Source organism: Oncorhynchus clarkii, chromosome 10 (assembly GCF_045791955.1).
Source record: "Oncorhynchus clarkii lewisi isolate Uvic-CL-2024 chromosome 10, UVic_Ocla_1.0, whole genome shotgun sequence".
Taxonomy (NCBI): domain Eukaryota; kingdom Metazoa; phylum Chordata; class Actinopteri; order Salmoniformes; family Salmonidae; genus Oncorhynchus; species Oncorhynchus clarkii.
In genome coordinates, this window is record NC_092156.1 from 56,483,914 (window position 1) to 56,501,963 (window position 18,050).

The 18,050-nt window shown below is 41.3% G+C and overlaps 1 protein-coding gene across 1 annotated transcript in view; it reads right to left on the reverse strand.

The window, feature by feature from the left end:
* The window catches only part of LOC139418803 (programmed cell death protein 4-like), a 31,841-nt gene extending 18,249 nt beyond the window's left edge, over positions 1-13,592 (reverse strand). The window contains exons 1-2 of the mRNA XM_071168518.1: positions 13,362-13,592; positions 13,141-13,240 (exon numbers count right to left, since the gene is read on the reverse strand). Of these exons, the coding sequence (XP_071024619.1) occupies positions 13,141-13,186 (46 nt within the window). The 5' untranslated portion in view covers positions 13,187-13,240; positions 13,362-13,592. The remainder of the gene's footprint in view (positions 1-13,140; positions 13,241-13,361) is intronic.
* Positions 13,593-18,050: the final 4,458 nt, after the last annotated feature.

Genomic DNA, 18,050 nt, shown 5'->3' on the forward strand with positions numbered 1-18,050 from the left:
CCCCAGAGCCCTCCTACAAAGCCCACTGGAGAGCCCTAAGAGGAGGTATGGCCCTATAGATTACAGGGACAAGGAGGGTGGCCCAACCACAGAGCAGATCCAGCACTGTCTGGAGACTGGAGTGGAGCTAGCACCAGCCAAACTACTTTTACTGGCCATGAGTGCTGTGTGTGCCTAAATTCAAAATGGCACCCTGGTCCCTAGATATTGCACTACTTCTGAGCCCAGTGGGCCCGGTTTAAAAGTAGTGCACTTTGGGACAAAGCCTGTGTGCCTGCTCTCCTAGAAGGGATGTATGAGCCAGGACCCCACAGGTACGTCAATCTTTCAAATGAGCTAGCAGTCAGTACATGGAACAAGTGAAGAGAATTCCTACAGGGTGTAAAAGCTGTAACAGATTGCTGTACAGTATGCACATACACAGGAAGAGTCCTCGCTCTCTGATTCTAAACACAAGCGTGGGCCGGCCTACCATTGGTCAGAACCACTCCCTGGGCCTGTAAACAACTGACCAAGTCTCTCGTCCTCCTCCAACTCCCTTCAAATAGGCACATGCCAGAGCAGTAAATTAGGGAAAGACCAATGTCAACCAGCCAAAAACAGGCCTGGCCAATTGGAAACAGGAAGAAAAGGAAGAGAGCAGAGAGGAAAATAGGGTTCTGCCAAGTCAAGCATTGCAAACCCGAAAAACAAAATGTGCTACCTAACAAGCAAAGGTAACTTTATACCTCTCTAATTAGCTAGTACTGGCCACATGCCTTTTGACATTTATAATGCAGTGATCTGTGGTCTGAGGCCATGTGGGTTGTCACTGACTGTATAGGCAACTGAACGTGCTAGAAACTAGTTTTTCTACTTCAGTGTGGTTTGTTTTACATTTTTTTTAACAAGTGTCTATCATAGGCAGCTTAGCTGTATGTAGAAGTGCTTTCTGTAGCCATAAGTGTCCAGATATGTCCTTTGAAATAAATGTTTGAATCCGTCGACTGTATTGCAATTTGTGGATTCAAAAACTATTTTTAAAAATGTGAGTGGCAAGTTTCTGCATGGCGATGACTGATGCAAATCAGACAGGTCTATTCTGCACTCTGTATTTAATGCAGACTTCCCCACCAGCACTCAGACAATAATATTACTAGCTCATAGGCTACCCCCCCAGTCTGAAACTAATTTTCTCTCAATCACTCCTCGTAACAGTATTACAGTAACCTTAGTAAATTAACCAGAATAAAAATAAAACACTAAACAGCAGGGCAGACAGCAGATCCTCCTAAAAGCTTTGGGCTTGATCCAAGTCAGCGGGGAACTTTGCTGTCAAAAACAACCCCTTGCATTCCTGTGTTAGTAGCCAGTAGGCTACATGGGTAATCGTGAGATTAACTCCCACTATAACTGTAAACGGTATTCAGTTGGCCTGTGTGTGTGAACTTTTGAATGAAATTGGGATCTCTAACTGAAATTGTCATCGTCCCCTCCCCACAAAATGTTAAATCACATTGCAGCTGGCTCGCCTGCCCTCTCTCTACACTAATGTTGCGAGCGTGTGTTCAGTCTGTAGCGTATAGAATATCCTAGCCTACTCATTGGTGATAGGCCCTGCTTTACTGACGTTGCAAGACATTGCAAGCCAGGAAATACAGCTTTTTATTGCTGATAGATAGGCCTAGTACACGGTCCTGATTCAGTCTGTCTGGTGGCCGACCTGCCGTAGCCTAGGTGGTTAGAGCGTTGGGCCAGTAACTGAAAGGTTGCTGGATCAAATCCCGAGCTGACATGGTAAAAAAAGTAATTCTGCCCCTTTACAAGGCAGTTAACCCACTGTTCCCCGGTAGGCAGTCATTGTAAATAAGAATGTTCTTAACCGACTTGCCTAGTTAAAGATTAAAATATAAACTTAGCAAAAAAAAGTACTCACTGTCAACTGTGTTTATTTTCAGCAAACATAACATATGTGCATACAAATATTTACAGGCTTCAACAACTGAGACAAACCGAACAAACATCTTCAATCTAAAAATCAAATCGACTTTCTATTCCGCAACAAAGCCTCCTTCACTCACGCCGCCAAACTTACCCTAGTAGAACTGACTATCCTACCGATCCTCGACTTCGGCGATGTCATCTACAAAATAGCTTCTCTACTCAGCAAACTGGATGCAGTTTATCACAGTGCCATCCGTTTTGTTACTAAAGCACCTTATACCACCCACCACTGCGACCTGTATGCTCTAGTCGGCTGGCCCTCGCTACATATTCGTCGCCAGACCCACTGGCTCCAGGTCATCTACAAGTCCATGCTAGGTAAAGCTCCACCTTATCTCAGTTCACTGGTCACGATGGCAACACCCACCCGTAGCACGCGCTCCAGCAGGTGTATCTCACTGATCATCCCTAAAGCCAACACCTCATTTGGCCACCTTTCATTCCAGTTCTCTGCTGCCTGTGACTGGAACGAATTGCAAAAATCGCTGAAGTTGGAGACTTTTATCTCCCTCACCAACTTCAAACATCTGCTATCTGAGCAGCTAACCGATCGCTGCAGCTGTACATAGTCTATTGGTAAATAGCCCACCCATTTTCACCTACCTCATCCCCATACTGTTTATATTTATTTACTTTTCTGCTCTTTTGCACACCTGTACATGACCATCTGATCATTTATCACTCCAGTGTTAATCTGCAAAATTGTAATTATTCGCCTACCTCCTCATGCCTTTTGCACACAATGTATACTTTTTTTTATTTCTTTTTTTCTAATGTGTTATTGACTTGTTAATTGTTTACTCCATGTGTAACTCTGTTGTCTGTTCACACTGCTATGCTTTATCTTGGCCAGGTCGCAGTTGCAAATGAGAACTTGTTCTCAACTAGCCTACCTGGTTAAATAAAGGTGAAATAAAAAATAATAATTTAAAAAAGCCGCTCGAATAGGGCTTCAGAACCTTTTCCGCTATGAATCGACTCATCTTTCTACTAAATGTCTTGGTAAGTCACAGTATTTAACTAACTTTAAAGTAGTTTTTTTTAGGAAAGAGTGGTCTGCGAGCAAGCAGCTCAAGATTATTTGATTGACAGTTCTGGTCGCCTAGTGGACGGCATTCCTTTCAGAAGCAGCATTCCTTTACAGACAAGTAAAATACCCGTTCAGTGGCGCTTCGAAACTATCTCCAGAGAAGGTTTCGTGTCGTCGTTAAAAATCCAGTGTACACTTGTAGTAGCCGAGTTGCATTCAAGGGTATATGACTGCGGTAGATATAACTTCATTGCCCGGCCTTAGCGGTCCTGCATGCGTAACAGGACCATTATTCTGCATTGTGAATTTACATTGGATTTTAAGATTTTTTTTCTTCAAATTTTAACAGAAAACAACATGTAAAAAATGTGCAGTTTAAAGGTTGAGCAAAATTGTTAATTTGTCACATCCCTAGTGTGTGTACACTGTTTACACTTAGCACTGGCTTGGATGTGGTGAGAGGCTGGGGCCTTGGGGGTCAGTGGAGCTGGGAGAATTGACCCAGATCCACAGTTGTAATGGCTGCTGTGTGTGAGGTGATAGTGGCAGTTCGGTAAGGTCACTTACAGCCAAAAAGATTGGAGTCAGCGTGGTAATGGGCTTAAAGTAGGTTCGAAAAATTCCATAAGCTTTTTCAAGATTCCGTAAACTGGTTGGAAGATTAACAGAATCAGGAAGGAATAGGCAAGAAATCCAGGAATCCTCCAACCAGGATTTCTAGAAAACCTGAGGATTTTGGTTAAGTTACCAAAGTCTTGCAACCCTAAAGACAAGGCAAGAGAGGGGGCCTTCACATGATGAAATGCAGTCCAAAACTGCCGTCCGACATGGCCGTGTTCAGTGTGGAGAATTTGCTTTCAAACCGGGTGAAAGGGGGAGATGCTACTACCTGGACCCACAGCACAAATTAATTTCTGTTGCTAAATGTATTTATTCGATGTGCCCTGTTGAACACGAACAAGCACTCTGGGGCCTGTTCCGAGACAGACTTATCTGTTGTGTTTTTACAAATTGGGTTAAGGAGGGAGAGGGAGGGGTGTGGTTGGTAGATGGTTCTGTCCTGAGGGGGGGGTCCAACTGTCAGTAAGGGGTGGACAAACAGAGGATTGTCCAGACAGACAAGTTGACTGGGCTTAAATAGGAAGATATTGGACGATTTCCAATTAGATCTATTATTGAATTAGGCTTTTTTTAAAGTTTTGTTTTGGCCTCCTTTAATTGACACATTGAGAGTAGATAATCGTTGGCACTAAAAAGAGCCAATGAGGCTCAGTGTCTTTTGCTTAGACTTAAGCTGCATACCAAATAGCATAGGGTGATAGGGAATATGGTGCCATTTCGGACAGGCTATATCTTTTCCCAGCTGGGTTTGTCTTCGGTCCTCATTTGAAATTATGCGGCCATTTCAGTGTAGTGCATGCTCCAGTATGCTTTACTTTTCAGCCTGTCTATATACATGTTCTGCTGACAGGTAGTACCCTACAATGCTGCTAAAATAACACTATTTCAGCAGCCTATCACATTAATACTCGATAGGCAGGTTGCTGCTCCATTCAAAAGCTGGGTTACGTTCCACACCTGTGCCAGATAATCATAAAATAAAGACATGACAAAGCAAGTATATTATCAGAATGTCAACACAAACAAGTATACTACTAATAATTAAAATGCAATTTGTTCCAGTTGCTGCTAGGCTATATGTAAGCGGTGGTGTGGACGTTGCAGCATTTCAAGGGTGAAATAATTTCACTGACAGTTGTGTTGAACTCAATAGACCCACATAGGCTTGTTTGCGGAAGGGTTTTTACTCCAACCCACACAAAGGCGTCTTTGACAGGGACCGCCACAGCAGCTGAGCTGTTAAACAGCTGAGCTGTTTAACCAAGCGCGACAGGCCTTCCTCGAGTAGACTTGGGCCAACAGAGCTCATATGGAAGAGCAACACTATAGAGGGTACCATCAAAGTGCAATTTCTTGTCTTACATATGTGGGAGAAGGGGGGGTGTATTATGTACAGGTGTGTTTTCTTAAAATATTTTCAGTAGATCTGAGTGATTAACCCCAACAACAAAAAAATCAGTTAAACAACTAATTGGACAAATTCGGTTCAATTACTTGAATTCCATTTAGTTTTTTTCATGAGCCCAGCTAGCCGAGTTGTAGTTTTTCATAAAAATAAAAAAAATCAGCCTAGTTCAGTACAACAATGTGGTAATTAACTGCAATGACCATAATCCAGAGCCCATTTTTCCAGGCTCGGACCGAGATGAATACACGTTTATGCCTGCTATGTTAGACACACATGAGAGAAGAACACAACCAAGAGAGGGATAAAGACAGTTCATAAAAGTATGCCCGATCTACTTTGAAGAACTAGTAAAATGATTGTCAGACAGCTCTGCAGCATGCCTAGCTATATAGGAGGACTAAAGACAGTACAGTATGGGGTGCACAGAGAATGTTGTCTGGCTGTTTGATTGCTACTGCCTGCACAGAGATGAGATGACTGAGGAATTAAAAATAACACTAGTTAAATAAAAAGCAAGTAATATACAAAATTGTATTATTTCATAGTCATTTCCATTTTTCAAATGTCATTATGAATGTAAAAAAAGAAAAAGAAAAAAAAGAAACCAAAATGACTTTCAGCACTAATTGCTAAGCAACACTTTTTTTGTTGTTGGAGAAATTCCAATGCATGTACTTTACAAGTGGCAATAACTTGAGTATTTTCACACGTGACACTAGAATGAAACCCTGGCTTTAATTATGCTTAACACTTGTTGGATTTAATGTTCATGAATAAAATATTTTCACTGTGAATTGTAATCATTATTTGAATCCTTATCAGATATTCCAAGTTGGAACTGTAGGTTGGTTTTAGTAATACTGAACAAATGACACAATTGCAACCCGATCTCCAAACCATAATCTATATACTATAAATAAAAAAGGGCACCATTTCACTTTAGTACATTAAAACCTGTTGTGACTAGGGGGCAGTATTTTCATTTTTGGAAAAATAACGTACCCAAAGTAAACGGGATATTTTGTCAGGACAAGATGCTAGAATATGCATGTAATTGACAGCTTAGGATAGAAAACACTAAAGTTTCCAAAACTGTAAAAATATTGTCTGAGTATAACAGAACTGATATTGCAGGCGAAAGCCTGAGAAAAATCCAATCCGGAAGTGACTCATGTTTTGAAAGCTCTGCGTTCCAATGCGTCCCTATTGAGCAGTGAATGGGCTATCAACCAGATTACTTTTTCTACGTATTCCCCAAGGTGTCTACAGCATTGTGACGTAGTTTTACGCGTTTATGTTGAAGAATACCCGTAAGCGGCTACATTGTGTAAGTGGTCACCTGATGCTCCACAGAGTGATTCTCGCGTAAAATACAGAGGTAGCCATTTTTCCAAATTGGTCCTACTGAAAAACCAATTGTCCCGGTGGATATATTATCGAATAGATATTTGAAAAACACCTTGAGGATTGATTATAAACAACGTTTGCCATGTTTCTGTCTATTATGGAGCTAATTTGGAATATTTTTCAGCGTTTTCGTGACCGCAATTTCCGGTCGATTTCTCAGCCAAATGAGAAACAAACTGAGGTATTTCACCTACAAAAATTATATTTTTGGAAAAAAGGCAGTAAAAAAAAGGCATTTGCAGTAGTCTAACTGGGAGTCTCGTGAGTGAAAACACCTGAAGCTCAAAAGGTAAACAATTTAATTTGATTGCTTTTCTGATTTCCGTGACCAAGTTACCTGCTGCTAGCTGGACATAATTTTTTTTATTTTTTTATTTTACCTTTATTTAACTAGTCAAGTCAGTTAAGAACAAATTCTTATTTTCAATGACGGCCTAGGAACAGTGGGTTAACTGCCTGTTCAGGGGCAGAACGACAGATTTGTACCTTGTCAGCTCGGGGGTTTGAACTTGCAACCTTCCGGTTACTAGACCAACGCTCTAACCACTAGGCTACCCTGCCGCCCCATAATGCTATGCTAGGCTATCGATAATCTTACACAAATGCTTGTCTTGCTTTGGCTGTAAAGCATATTTTGAAAATCTGAGATGACAGGGTGATTACCAAAGGCTAAGCTGTGTCTCAATATATTTCACTTGTGATTTTCATGAATAGGAATATTTTCGAGTAATATTTATGTCCGTTGCGTTATTCTAATTAGTGTCAGTCGATGATTACGCTCCCGGATCCAGGATGGGGAGTATCGAGGTTTTTAAGCACCTGCCTTACATCAAGTATTTCTATTGGTCCATATAGCGAGCTATACATGCCCATGTCACTAATCTTGTAAGGCTTGATTGCTGCATTAGTAACCAAGTGGGAAGTGAGAATTTCCCACCAGAGTTAGATAGGACTCTAGATAGATAAAACCCAATTTGGAATGTACATTGCCCTTGAGGGCTTCCACCATTTTAAATGGTGAACTGGGTGGGCCAATTGGGTGGGCCTTCCCATCGGTGAAGGAAGGATCACACGATTCCATCCAGGTCATCAGCCAATGAATTACACACGTGAGCAAACGTTCCATAAATATAGTTGGCATTAAATCACTAACCTTGTTTGAAGAGGTATAAAGGCAACATACTGACAGTACACACCCTTGCAGTTTTTTTTTGCCAACTCAGAAGTAGTAGAGAAGGAAAGGTACTACTTCAAAATGGAGATTGCCTCACTGGCGCTGCCCGTGCGCTCAGACGCCATAATGGGACATGTAAAGATGATATTCATCATTCTTTACCACATAAGACTGGGGGGAAAAAACATTTGAACGGCCCTCCAACTGGTAATTCCTTGTGGGAAGCTTATTTATCGTCGCTGAAGTCAGACTTCTCCCGCATGGCGACCTCTGACGTCACCTACTAAGGAAATTGCCTTGATAAATGCAACTACAAAATATTTTTAATGCAATCTATTCATACGGTTTTTGAACACTATAATTTGTTTGCAAGCCTGATAGTTGTACTTTTAGTTTATGGTTGACAAAGCTTGTTGGCCATTAGCCAAATTGGGTGTTTCTCAATGAGTTCAAAGCGTGCAAATGCATCCAACTGGTATTTACGACTTGAAATGGTAAATTAACCCTCCCACTTGGAGCTGAAGGATGATCAACTAGTTTCCCCACTTCACCATCTACCAGTTGGAGGGCCGTTCAAATAGATTTTTTCCCAGTTGTATGTGGCAAACAGAGATATAGTCTTTGTATATGTCCCATTATGGTGTCTGTGAGCACACAGACGTCGTGATTGAGGCTATTTTGAAGTAGTCAATTTTCTTCTACTATTACGAGTTGGCAAACAAGCTGAAAGGGTACATACTGCCATCCAGAGTTGTTTGACCAGGTATAAAGTAGAGATCAACCGATTAGGATTTTTCAACGCCGATACCGATTATTGGCGGACCAAAAAAAGCCGATACCGATTAATCTGACAATTTTTATTTATTTATAATAAATGACAATTACAACAATACTGAATGAACACTTATTTTAACTTAATATAATACATCAATAAAAATCTATTTAGCCTCATAAATAATGAAACATGTTCAATTTGGTTTAAATAATGCAAAAAGTATTGGAGAAATAAAAGTGCAATATGTGCCATGTAAAAAAGCTAACCTTTGAGTTCCTTGCTCAGAACATGAGAACATATGAAAGTTGGTGGTTCCTTTTAACATGAGACTTCAATATTCCAAAGTAAGAAGTTTAAGGTTGTAGTTAATAGTATTTATCGGACTATTCCTCTCTATACCATGTGTATTTCATTAACCTATGACTATTGGATATTCTTATAGGCACTTTAGTATTGCCAGTGTAACAGTATAGCTTCTGTCCCTCTCCTCGCCCTACCTGGGCTCGAACCAGGAACACATCGACAACAGCCACACTCGAAGCAGCGTTACCCATCGCTACACAAAAGCCGCGGCCCTTGCAGAGCAAGGGGAATAACTACTCCAAGTCTCAGAACAAGTGACGTTTGAAACGCTATTAGCGCACACCCCGCTAACTAGCTAGCCATTTCACACCGGTTACACCAGCCATTAGGCTGATAGGCTTGAAGTCAAACAGCGCTGTGCTTGCGAAGATCTGCTGGCAAAACGCACCAAGGTGCTGTTTGAATGAATGCTTACGAGCCTGCTGCCTACCATCGCTCAGTCAGACTGCTCTATCAAATCATAGACTTAATTATAACATTAACACACAGAAATACGAGCCTTTGCTCATTAATATGGTTGAATCCGGAAACTATCATTTCAGTGAAATACGGAACCATTCGGTAATTTATCTAACGGGTGGCATCCCTAAGTCTAAATATTCTTGTTACATTGTACAACCTTCAATGTTATGTCATAATTACGTAAAATTCTGGCAAATTATTTCAAAATGAGCCAGGTGGCCCAAACTGTTGCATTTACCCTGACTCTGCGTGCAATGAACGCAAGAGAAATGACACAATTTCACCTGGTTAATATTGCCTGCTAACCTGGATTTCTTTTAGCTAAATATGCAGGTTTAAAAATATATACTTCTGTGTATTGATTTTAAGAAAGGCGTTGGTGTTTATGGTTAGGTACAGTCGTGCAACGATTGTGCTTTTTTCGCAAATGCGCTTTTGTTAAATCATCCCCCAGCGCTGCATCGATTATATGCAACGCAGGACACGCTAGATAAACTAGTAATATCATCAACCATGTGTAGTTACAACTAGTGATTATGATTGATTGATTTTTTATAAGATAAGTTTAATGCTAGCTAGCAACTTACCGTGGCTTACTGCATTCGCGTAACAGACAGGCTCCTCATGGAGTGCAATGAGAGGCAGGTGGTTAGAGCGTTGGACTAGTTAACAGTAAGGTTGCAAGATTGAATCCCAGAGCTGACAAGCTGTAAATCTGTCGTTCTGCCCCTGAACAAGGCAGTTAACCCACCGTTCCTAGGCAGTCATTGAAAATAAGAATGTGTTCTTAACTGACTTGCCTAGTTAAATGTGTAAAAAATGTAATTAAATAAATAAAAATTGGCGTCCAAAAATACCGATTTCTGATTGTTATGAAAACTTGAAATCGGCCCTAATTAATTCGGCCATTCCGATTAATCGGAATGTATAAAGCCAAGGATGGCGATTTACTGACACCTATAGTTATGGAATATTTGCTTCACAAGTATAATCTATTGGCAGATTCCTCCTGATGACCCAGACTGATGACCCAGATGGAATCATGTGATCCTTACTTCACCCATATGAAGTCCCACCCAGTTGACTACTTTAAAATGGTAATGCCCTCAATGTCCATGCCAAAACTTGTTTTATTAATCTAGAGTATTTTACTCTATGGTGGTAAATTCCCATGGGTTATCAACTCAGCACGAATAGTCAGTCATAGGTTACACAGGGTTGTTTGTGTCTACTAATCTCTTTTTTTTCTGGAGAAAGACAACATTTATTATGTAGAAGTCCATAGCCACATTAAACAGTATGTCTTCGGCCAATGCAAGACATCATGTGACCATTTTGCTACGTGGTCCAGCAAAAATAAGGCAGCCTATACCATTTTTAAAACATTACAATACATTCAGACTGTGTGCCCTCAGGCCCCTACTCCACCATTACCACATAGTCAGTACAAAATCAATGTGTACATGTGTATATGCACCTATGTTTGTGTTGAGTCACAGTCCCCGATGTCCCATAAGATTTTTTTTTAAATAAAATTGAACTGCTTGCATGAGTTACTTGATGTGGAATAGAGTTCATGTAGCCATGGCTCTATTTAGTACTGTGCGCCTTCCATAGTCTGTTCTGGACTTGGGGACTGTGAAGAGACCTCGTGGCATGTCTTGTGGGGGTATGCATGGGTGTCCGAGCTGTCAATCTCTCCTCCACTTTGGGCCAGGAGAGATTGACATACATATTATTAATATTAGCTCTCTAAATAGATCCAAAGGCTGTCCGTGCTGCCCCGTTCTGAACCAATTGCAATTTTCCTAAGTCGTTTTGTGGCACCTGACCACACGACTTAACAGTCCAGGTGCGACAAAACTAGGACCTGCCTTGTTGATAGTGTTAAGGCAGAGCAGCGCTTTATTATGGACAGACTTCTCCCCATCTTAGCTACTGTTGTATCAATTATGTTTTGATCATGAGTTTACAATACAGGGTAACTCCAAGCATTTTAGTCACCCCACCTTGCTCAATTTCAACATTATTTATAGTGTTGAGTCATCCACATACATAGACACTCTGGCTTTCCTCAAAGCCGGTGGAAATTCATCAGTAAAGATTGAAAAAAGTAAATGGGCCTAGACAGCTGCCTTGGGGAATTCCTGATTCTACCTGGATTATGTTGGAGAGGCTTCCATTAAAGAACATCATCTGTGTTCTGTTAGACAGGTAACTATTTATCCACAACATAGCAGAGGGTGTAAAGCCATAACACAAGTTGTCAGCAGCAGACTATGATCGATAACGTCAAAGGCTGCACTGAAGTCTAACAAAACAGCCCCCACAATCTATCATCAATTTCTCTCAGCCAATGTGTAAGTGCTGTGCTTATTAAATGTGGTGCCATCCTTCTCTATAAGGCTGTTGAAAGTTTGTCAATTTGTTTACTGTAAAAATAGCATTGAATCTGGTCAAACAATTTTTATAAAAGTTAAGGAGTGATAACAGGAGGATTGGTCCGCTATTTGAGCTAGTATATGGGGCTTTACGATTCTTAGGTAGCGGAATGACTTTTGCTTCCCTCCAAGCTTGAGGGCACACACTTTCTAGTAGGCTTTAATTGAAGATGTGGCAAATAGGAGTGGCAATATCGTCTGCTATTAACCTCTAATTTTCCATCCAAGTTGTCAGACCCCGGTGGCTTGTCATTGTAGATGGAAACGTGATTGTTGTCTACCTCTTCCACACTAACTTAAGAGTTTAAAATTACAATGTGTCTTTCATAATTTGGTCAGATATACTTGGATGTGTAGTGTCAGCATTTGTTGCTGGCATGTTATGGCTAAATTTGCTAATCTTGCCAATGAAAAACAGTCATTAAAGTAGTTGGTTTTGTGATTAATGAGCCATCTGTTTCAATGAATGATGGAGCCGAGTTTGCCTTTTTCCCCAGAATTTCATTTAAGGTGCGCCAAAGCCTTTTAACCATCATTATTTAATATTATCTTGGTTTCATTGTGTAGTTCTGATAGAAAGGATGAGTCGAGCTCATTTACAAATCCGTCCCATTCAACATAAAGAATGATGTTCAATGTCATACACGTTGTATTTAACTAATATGCATAAAAGTTATTCGGATGTTTGTTGAAGTATTTTTCAAGTAGCCCAATAAAAATGATATTGCACGCAACGGATTGCGCTTCTAGTAAGGGGGCGTGGTGTTGTTTGACAACATGAACAAGGAGTTCGTCGTTTGACCGCATGCTTATGCAAACAAAGGGGGTTGTCAGGGTATTTAGCATTTAATCAAATTACCGAGATTGCTATATGGTTTTTATTCATTGGCCAAAAATGAAAGCACTGTTGCATCAATTTTTATGGACATTCCAGACAAGCGGTACAGCAAATGTGTTTTTCAAAGCAGTAACGTTAATCACAAAACAACCCTTAATACAAATAAATGTGTCGGCAAATGTACGTAATTTAAACATTTGACAGGACAGTATATAACTGCTAGTGATTGCGCAACAACGGTGTACTACTGCATGTTGATTGGCGAAAGGCTAACGTATCTGGCTAGCCAGTTAAGACACTGCAAAAACACAAGTTTCGAATGGGTTAAATATTAGTGTGTGTTCACATATGCCCAGCAAGACAATGGGTCCATAAAAAAAACTATACACTCAAATGTGTCGTTCAGCAATTTGTGAGTTGGCCGTCGAACTAACTTGCTATCTAGCTTCATTGCTAACTGTCTCGCGCTAGTACAAGTGCTCGAGCACGGAGAGCACATGGTGGAGTGTGGCTGGAACTGCAACCCAACCCTCTGAGACAATAGCGAAGTGGGCAAACATGTTTTCCTCGTTCAAGCCAAACGACTTACTGCCTTGAAATAAGCATGCACTCGTGCATATGCTAGTCAACTAACTCACCATCATGCTTTTGAACGGTGGTCCATGTCTCCCCTTCAGTCGCCATGGCGCTGTCTTGAAATGGTTGTTTACCGTTTAATAGCAATCCCCACCGTTTGATCTGTCACGAAAACAAATAGCAGAAACGTGCAAAACAGCGTGAACAAACAAAATGTGCATCTAAAGTATACATTGATGTTATGCACATGCATGGCGAAAATTGTGAGAACGTTCATCCTCACCCTCAGACAGTTTGCTTGCTCACGCTATATAACGTCAGCTGTAATACCCCCAAAATATGAAATGCAGTAGCAAAATTAATATCAAATAAATTCGACACTTTCTTTTTATGAAAGTAATATATAACTCATACTCCTTTCACAATAAATCTGACAAGAGCATGAGAAAACTGATGAGCAAAGAGAACTAGTCCGTGCACCTTTCACCAGCGACCTGAAAAATAAACAAAGTCTGTTTTTAACTTTGGAACGTCTGTCTTAATATCACGTGAAGAAAGCGCGAGCAGGGAGTGGTTAATACATGGGCAAGTCCTTATCTGTTCTGGCCAATCATTTGGGGTTTGTGTTATCCGAGATCCTTGGGACGTCCCTACCCTAAACCCTATACTTAAAACCCCTTCCGTTACCCTAAGTATAACGGTACCTAATCGTAACCATTTTTTATTTCAACTTCAATGGGGTAGGGTCGTCCCATGGAACCGAGATTGCAAGGACCAATCATACAATATAGACAGGACAATGGAGGTCATAGATTTACAATCACAAGCAACAATCGATACATTTCATGAAGCTTGACCATGTTCCTCATAGCATGTTTCAATGCTGTTGAAACATGCTATGAGTAGTATGTTTTTTTTTTACCTTATGGTGTTCTAGCAACATTACACCACAAAATAATTATCTGCTTGCATTTGTAAAAAAGGAATGAATCCTATGTATGAATGAACAAGGCAGCTTTAATTTGCATACAAAATGTAATAACACAATCATATGCTCTGATGTACACACACAATTGCCTTTAGTACAACTGAGCAAGACACATTAAATGCAAAGCTGCATTCTCATTTCTAACAAATAGCTCCAGTGGCAAATGTGAGTGAGGTATGGCTTCCTCTTCCTTCAGTTGGATTGGGGTCAGCGTCAGACTCGTGTCTCTGACCTACTGACGACACCAGCTCCCCATGAATATGCTTGTTACTGGTTTATTTCCAATATATTTTATATAAAACACAAAAAATCTAGCTAAATGTTTATCAAATCCATATAAACAATTGCTTGATTTAAGCGAATTGGAGTCAATTTAGCCCTGGTCATGGACCACAGTCCCACTGCTCTGTAGTCTGATCTGAGTAAAAGCTTGCTCCCTGTTTTGCACCTAGGGGCCAATTACAGGAAAGGACCCAGGGTACAAACATTCAGTTAGCTCTGGCTGCGTGGCCCTTACACAGCTTTATCGACTCTGTTTACTTGGAGAGCCACAGAAGTATAAAACGTGTAACCATTGGTGCTTTAGAGACAAAGATGGGTGAAGCTAACGCCTCATTGGGAAAGAGAGGAGTAAACGAAAGGTGGCCAATTGGGATGTCACAAAGGGGGTGAAGGAGTAACTCAGCAAGAGTTGATGTGGGTATTTTTCTTCCTCTTTCAAGAATTTACTTATCCCCAAATCCCTTCCCCTGCTTACTGATAACAACAGGAGAGGATCTTAGAGCTGAGAGAGAGAGTGTTGACCAAATATTATATCCCGTTAATGTGGGATTACACTACACTTTACCCATGCGGTCAAGAAAACGTCTGGGTTAAAATGTTTAAAATTATAAACTGTAAAAAAAAAAATGTATATTGAAGCAGAAGTGTGTCGCTAAATTATTTCTAAAAGTTTTGATTAAACCCTGAACATGTACCTAATTCTAAGTTATTTTTTACCCCTTGGAGCAAAAAAACAACAAAAAACAACCTCGGTGGCCGAGTGGTTAAGGTGATGGACTGCCAATCTATTGTGCTCTGCACACGTGGGTTTGAATCCCACCTTGTCGGTGGAAGACATTTTAATGTAGGTGTTGTAGCTAAATTACTAAGTGTAAATGGCAAATAATGGTATCTCTCTACTACCTACTCTCCCTCAGGAGGCTGAAAAAAAAATGCTGCTTGGCCACTAAGTCCCTCACAAAAGTCTACAGATGCACCACTGAGCGCATTCTGTCAGGCTGTATAACCGCCTGCATTGCCAGCAACCGCAGTGCTCCCCAAAGGGGGGTGCGGTCCAAAGCATCACCAGGTGCACACTGCCCGCCCGCCAGGACATCTCCAGGACCTGTGTGAATCTAAGTGTGCGTTCTCTAATTCTCTCCTTCTCTCTTTCTTTCTCTCTCTCTCTCGGAGGACCTGAGCCCTAGGACCATGCCCCAGGACTACCTGACATGATGACTCCTTGCTGTCCCCAGTCCACCTGGCCGTGCTGCTGCTCCAGTTTCAACTGACCTGAGCCCTAGGGCCATGCCCAGGACTACCTGACATGATGACTCCTTGCTGTCCCCAGTCCACCTGACCGTGCTGCTGCTCCAGTTTCAACTGTTCTGCCTTATTATTATTCGACCATGCTGGTCATTTATGAACATTTGAACATCTTGGCCATGTTCTGTTATAATCTCCACCCGGCACAGCCAGAAGAGGACTGGCCACCCCACATAGCCTGGTTCCTCTAGGTTTCTTCCTAGGTTTTGGCCTTTCTAGGGAGTTTTTTCTAGCCACCGTGCTTCTACACCTGCATTGCTTGCTGTTTGGGGTTTTAGGCTGGGTTTCTGTACAGCACTTTGAGATATCAGCTGATGTACGAAGGGCTATATAAATACATTTGATTTGGTGTCACAGGAAGGCCAAGAAGATCATCAAGGACTTCAACCACCTGAAGCACAGCCTGTTCACCCTGCTAGGATCTAGAACAGTGATTTCAAACCTTTTTCGGTTACTGTACCACCAACTGAATTTTTCTCCAACAGGAGTACCCCTTAAGTACCCCCTCGTGTGCATTTTACCAGTAAGTGTATGGTCTCATGAGTCTTCTCAATTACCCCATGTAGATAGGCCCAGTGCCCTTGGTTGGGAACCACTGATCTAAAAGGCGAAGACAATACAAGTGCATCAAAGCTGGGACCAAGAGACTGAGAAACAGCTTCTATCTACAGGCCATCTGACTGTTAAACATTAATCACTAGCTAGCCTCCGCCCGGTACCCTGCCCTGAACCTTAGACACTGCACTCTACCCTGCACATTAGACTGCTGCCCTATGTACATAGTCATTGAACACTTGTCACTTTAATACTGTATTATTGTCATGGCTCATCCTATTATTTTTTTCATACAAAAACATATAAAACATAAAAATACAAAAAAACACTGAAAACAAATGAATACATGATTGACAAGATTGGATATGATTAAGCTAGAGTTTGATGATATGAGAGTGCAAGAGACAGACAGAAAGAGAGAACCAAGATAGTATCAGAGAATGAAACAGAGGGTAAGAGAGATATGTTAGGTTGAATAAGGGAGCCTATAGTTACCCTACAAATTACTGACTGGAATGAAACAAATCAACATAAAAGTGATGACAAACTGTATGAATAACTTCTGAATCACAGATGTCTGTGTTCATGATGCGATGCTGCATAAAGCAAGCTCAAATTGTAATTGTTCTCTTTTTGTGTAAAGGGCTAGGGTGACCACATTTAAAATATTAAAATGTAGGACAACAGGATGATTTTGCTGGACATTCACAGGACAGTCTCACCTACATGACATTTTCTGAGGAGGCAGCACTGACAGATGTAGCCTATTGAATGAATCTCATTATACACTGAACAAAAATATAAAACGCAACATGCAACAATTTCAAGGATTTTACTGAGTTTACAGTTCATATAAGGACATCAGTCAATTGAAATTAATTCATTAAACCCTAATCTATGGATTTTAAATGACTGGCAACACATCTCCTTCGCATAGATGGGTGGTGACATGCTCAATGGGTGGTGACATGTCTGGTGAGTATGCAGTCCATGGAAGAACTGGGGCGTTTTCAGCTTCCAGGTATTGTGTAAAGATCCTTATGACATGGGGTCGTGCATTATCATGCTGACATAGAAAGTGATGGTAGAGGATGAATGGCATGGTAATGGGCCTCAGGATCCCATCCCATCATGCATTCAAATTACCATCGATAAAATGCAATTGTGTTCATTGTCCGTAGCTTATGCCTGCCCATACCATAACCCCACCGCCACCATGGGACACTCTGTTCACATCAGCAAACTGCTCGCCCACACGACGCCATACACGATGTCTGCCATCTGCCCGGTACAGTTGAAACCTGGATTCATCCCCGAAGAGCACACTTCTCCACTTCGCCAGTAGCATTCGAAGGTGAGCATTTGCCCACTGAAGTCGGTTACGACGCCGAACTCCAGTCAGATCAAGACCCTGGTGAGGACGACGAGCACGCGCATGAGCTTCCCTGAGATGGTTTCTGACAGTTTGTGCAGAAATTCTTTGGTGGCTGGTCTTCTTCCCGGAGGTGAAGAAGCCAGATGTGGAGGTCCTGGGCTGGCGTGGTTACATGTGGTCTGCCAAATTCTCTAAAACGATGTTGGAGGAGACTTATGGTAGAGAAATTAACATGACATTCTCTGGGCAACAGCTCTGGTGGACATTCCTGCAGTCAGCATGCCAATTGTACTGTGGTGTTGTTTGACAAAAGTGCACATTTTAGAGTGGCCTTTTATTGTCCCCAGCACAAGGTGCACCTGTGTAATGGTCATGCTGTTAAATTAGCTTCTTGATATGGCACATCTATCAGGTGGATGGGTTATCTTGGCAAAGCATAAATGCACACTAACAGGGATGTAAACAAA